Genomic DNA, 1175 nt, shown 5'->3' with positions numbered 1-1175 from the left:
ACTTCCACTTCCGGTTCCTTGCCTTGAGTCCCCCGAAACCTTTTAAAAAGCCTGGCATCTTCCATTTGATGAACGAAACATCGTCCCAACCTGTGAAACTTGGTGTTTGCACCTGTTTTGGCATGGATTTACGGGGATGGCATGGGGTCTCCTGACGATACCGTGTAAAACACTCCCCGTCTCAACGTATTACCTACCACCTCTGACCTGTTTTCCAAGTGCGTTTTGTCCCCGGTGTCCCGTCCGAAAAGGCACACAACTTGCTGTCTTTCCACGGCAAAGCATTTGTTGCTTTGTTTTTGATCGTGTTACAGCTTTCAAACTGGGAAGTTTAGGCCTTGGCCGGTATTCAGTTGTCACTTATCACCACGTCTCTCACCGTCCGACCGCTGTAACGTACCGGTGGACGAAAGGACAGATCAAACTACGCAAAAATGCTTCATGGTTTTTATTGCACTCAGTCACACATTTTACGCACATTTTACACACAATATATACACGCTTCTTTGCACGGTGGGCAGCTTGGGTTTTTCCCGCGCGTGTACTGGGCCTGCCCAAGTCAGGGAGACGAACGGGCATGTGGAAGTGACGAGCACTGGTTAAGAGAAGGAGGTCATGGTCGGCTGCACGCGCAGAACACGTCGTACCTCGTTTTATATACAGCTGCTGTTCCAATGCTGCGTTTTCAAGAAGCATCGGCTGGGGAGGCCAGGGATATGACCAGGGGTAGACTGGACGGGCGGGAACCCCGGGAGCCATTCCCAAGACAGAGAGGTTGGGAGGATAAAACACCGCCGTGGGCAATCAGACGGCGAGGAAAAACCACGCCACATGCATTCACATGCCAAGCATGCCGCGATTCCAAGGTAGGCCCGCGTATCCCGGTGAAAATGAACGTCGGTTCTGGAGGGAGGTCTTTGCGGTGATCACTCACCCCCTTGCACCCCATACCGGAAACACGACCATTTTTTTTAATTAGTGTAAATGCTCAGGGGATTTTCCGTGGTAAGTATGGGAGGATTGCATAATGGGTGTATGCGGAGGGCGGTGGGAAAAGAGGAGGCAGTTTTCGTCCCGCAATCTTGTCGTATTTTTGCTTCCACGCAGCAATCATGTGACATTTTTTCACTTTTTTTCTCCTTTTTATGTCTCGGGATCCGCTTGTGCCTGATTTC

General features: G+C 50.6%; 1 protein-coding gene across 1 annotated transcript; it reads left to right on the top strand.

Moving 5' to 3' along the window:
• Positions 1-686: 686 nt before the first annotated feature.
• On the top strand, positions 687-1003 carry NGA_0437500 (uncharacterized protein; the record flags this gene model as incomplete). The annotated part of the gene is made up of 2 exons (XM_005853441.1): positions 687-866; positions 980-1003. Coding segments are annotated over exons 1-2 (174 nt in total), but the record flags the coding sequence as incomplete, so codon positions are not given.
• Positions 1004-1175: the final 172 nt, after the last annotated feature.

Source organism: Nannochloropsis gaditana (genome assembly GCF_000240725.1).
Source record: "Nannochloropsis gaditana CCMP526 unplaced genomic scaffold scaffold891, whole genome shotgun sequence".
Classification (NCBI taxonomy): domain Eukaryota; class Eustigmatophyceae; order Eustigmatales; family Monodopsidaceae; genus Microchloropsis; species Microchloropsis gaditana.
Note: the sequence above shows the minus strand (reverse complement) of the source record. Positions and strands in the feature narration are given on the sequence as shown.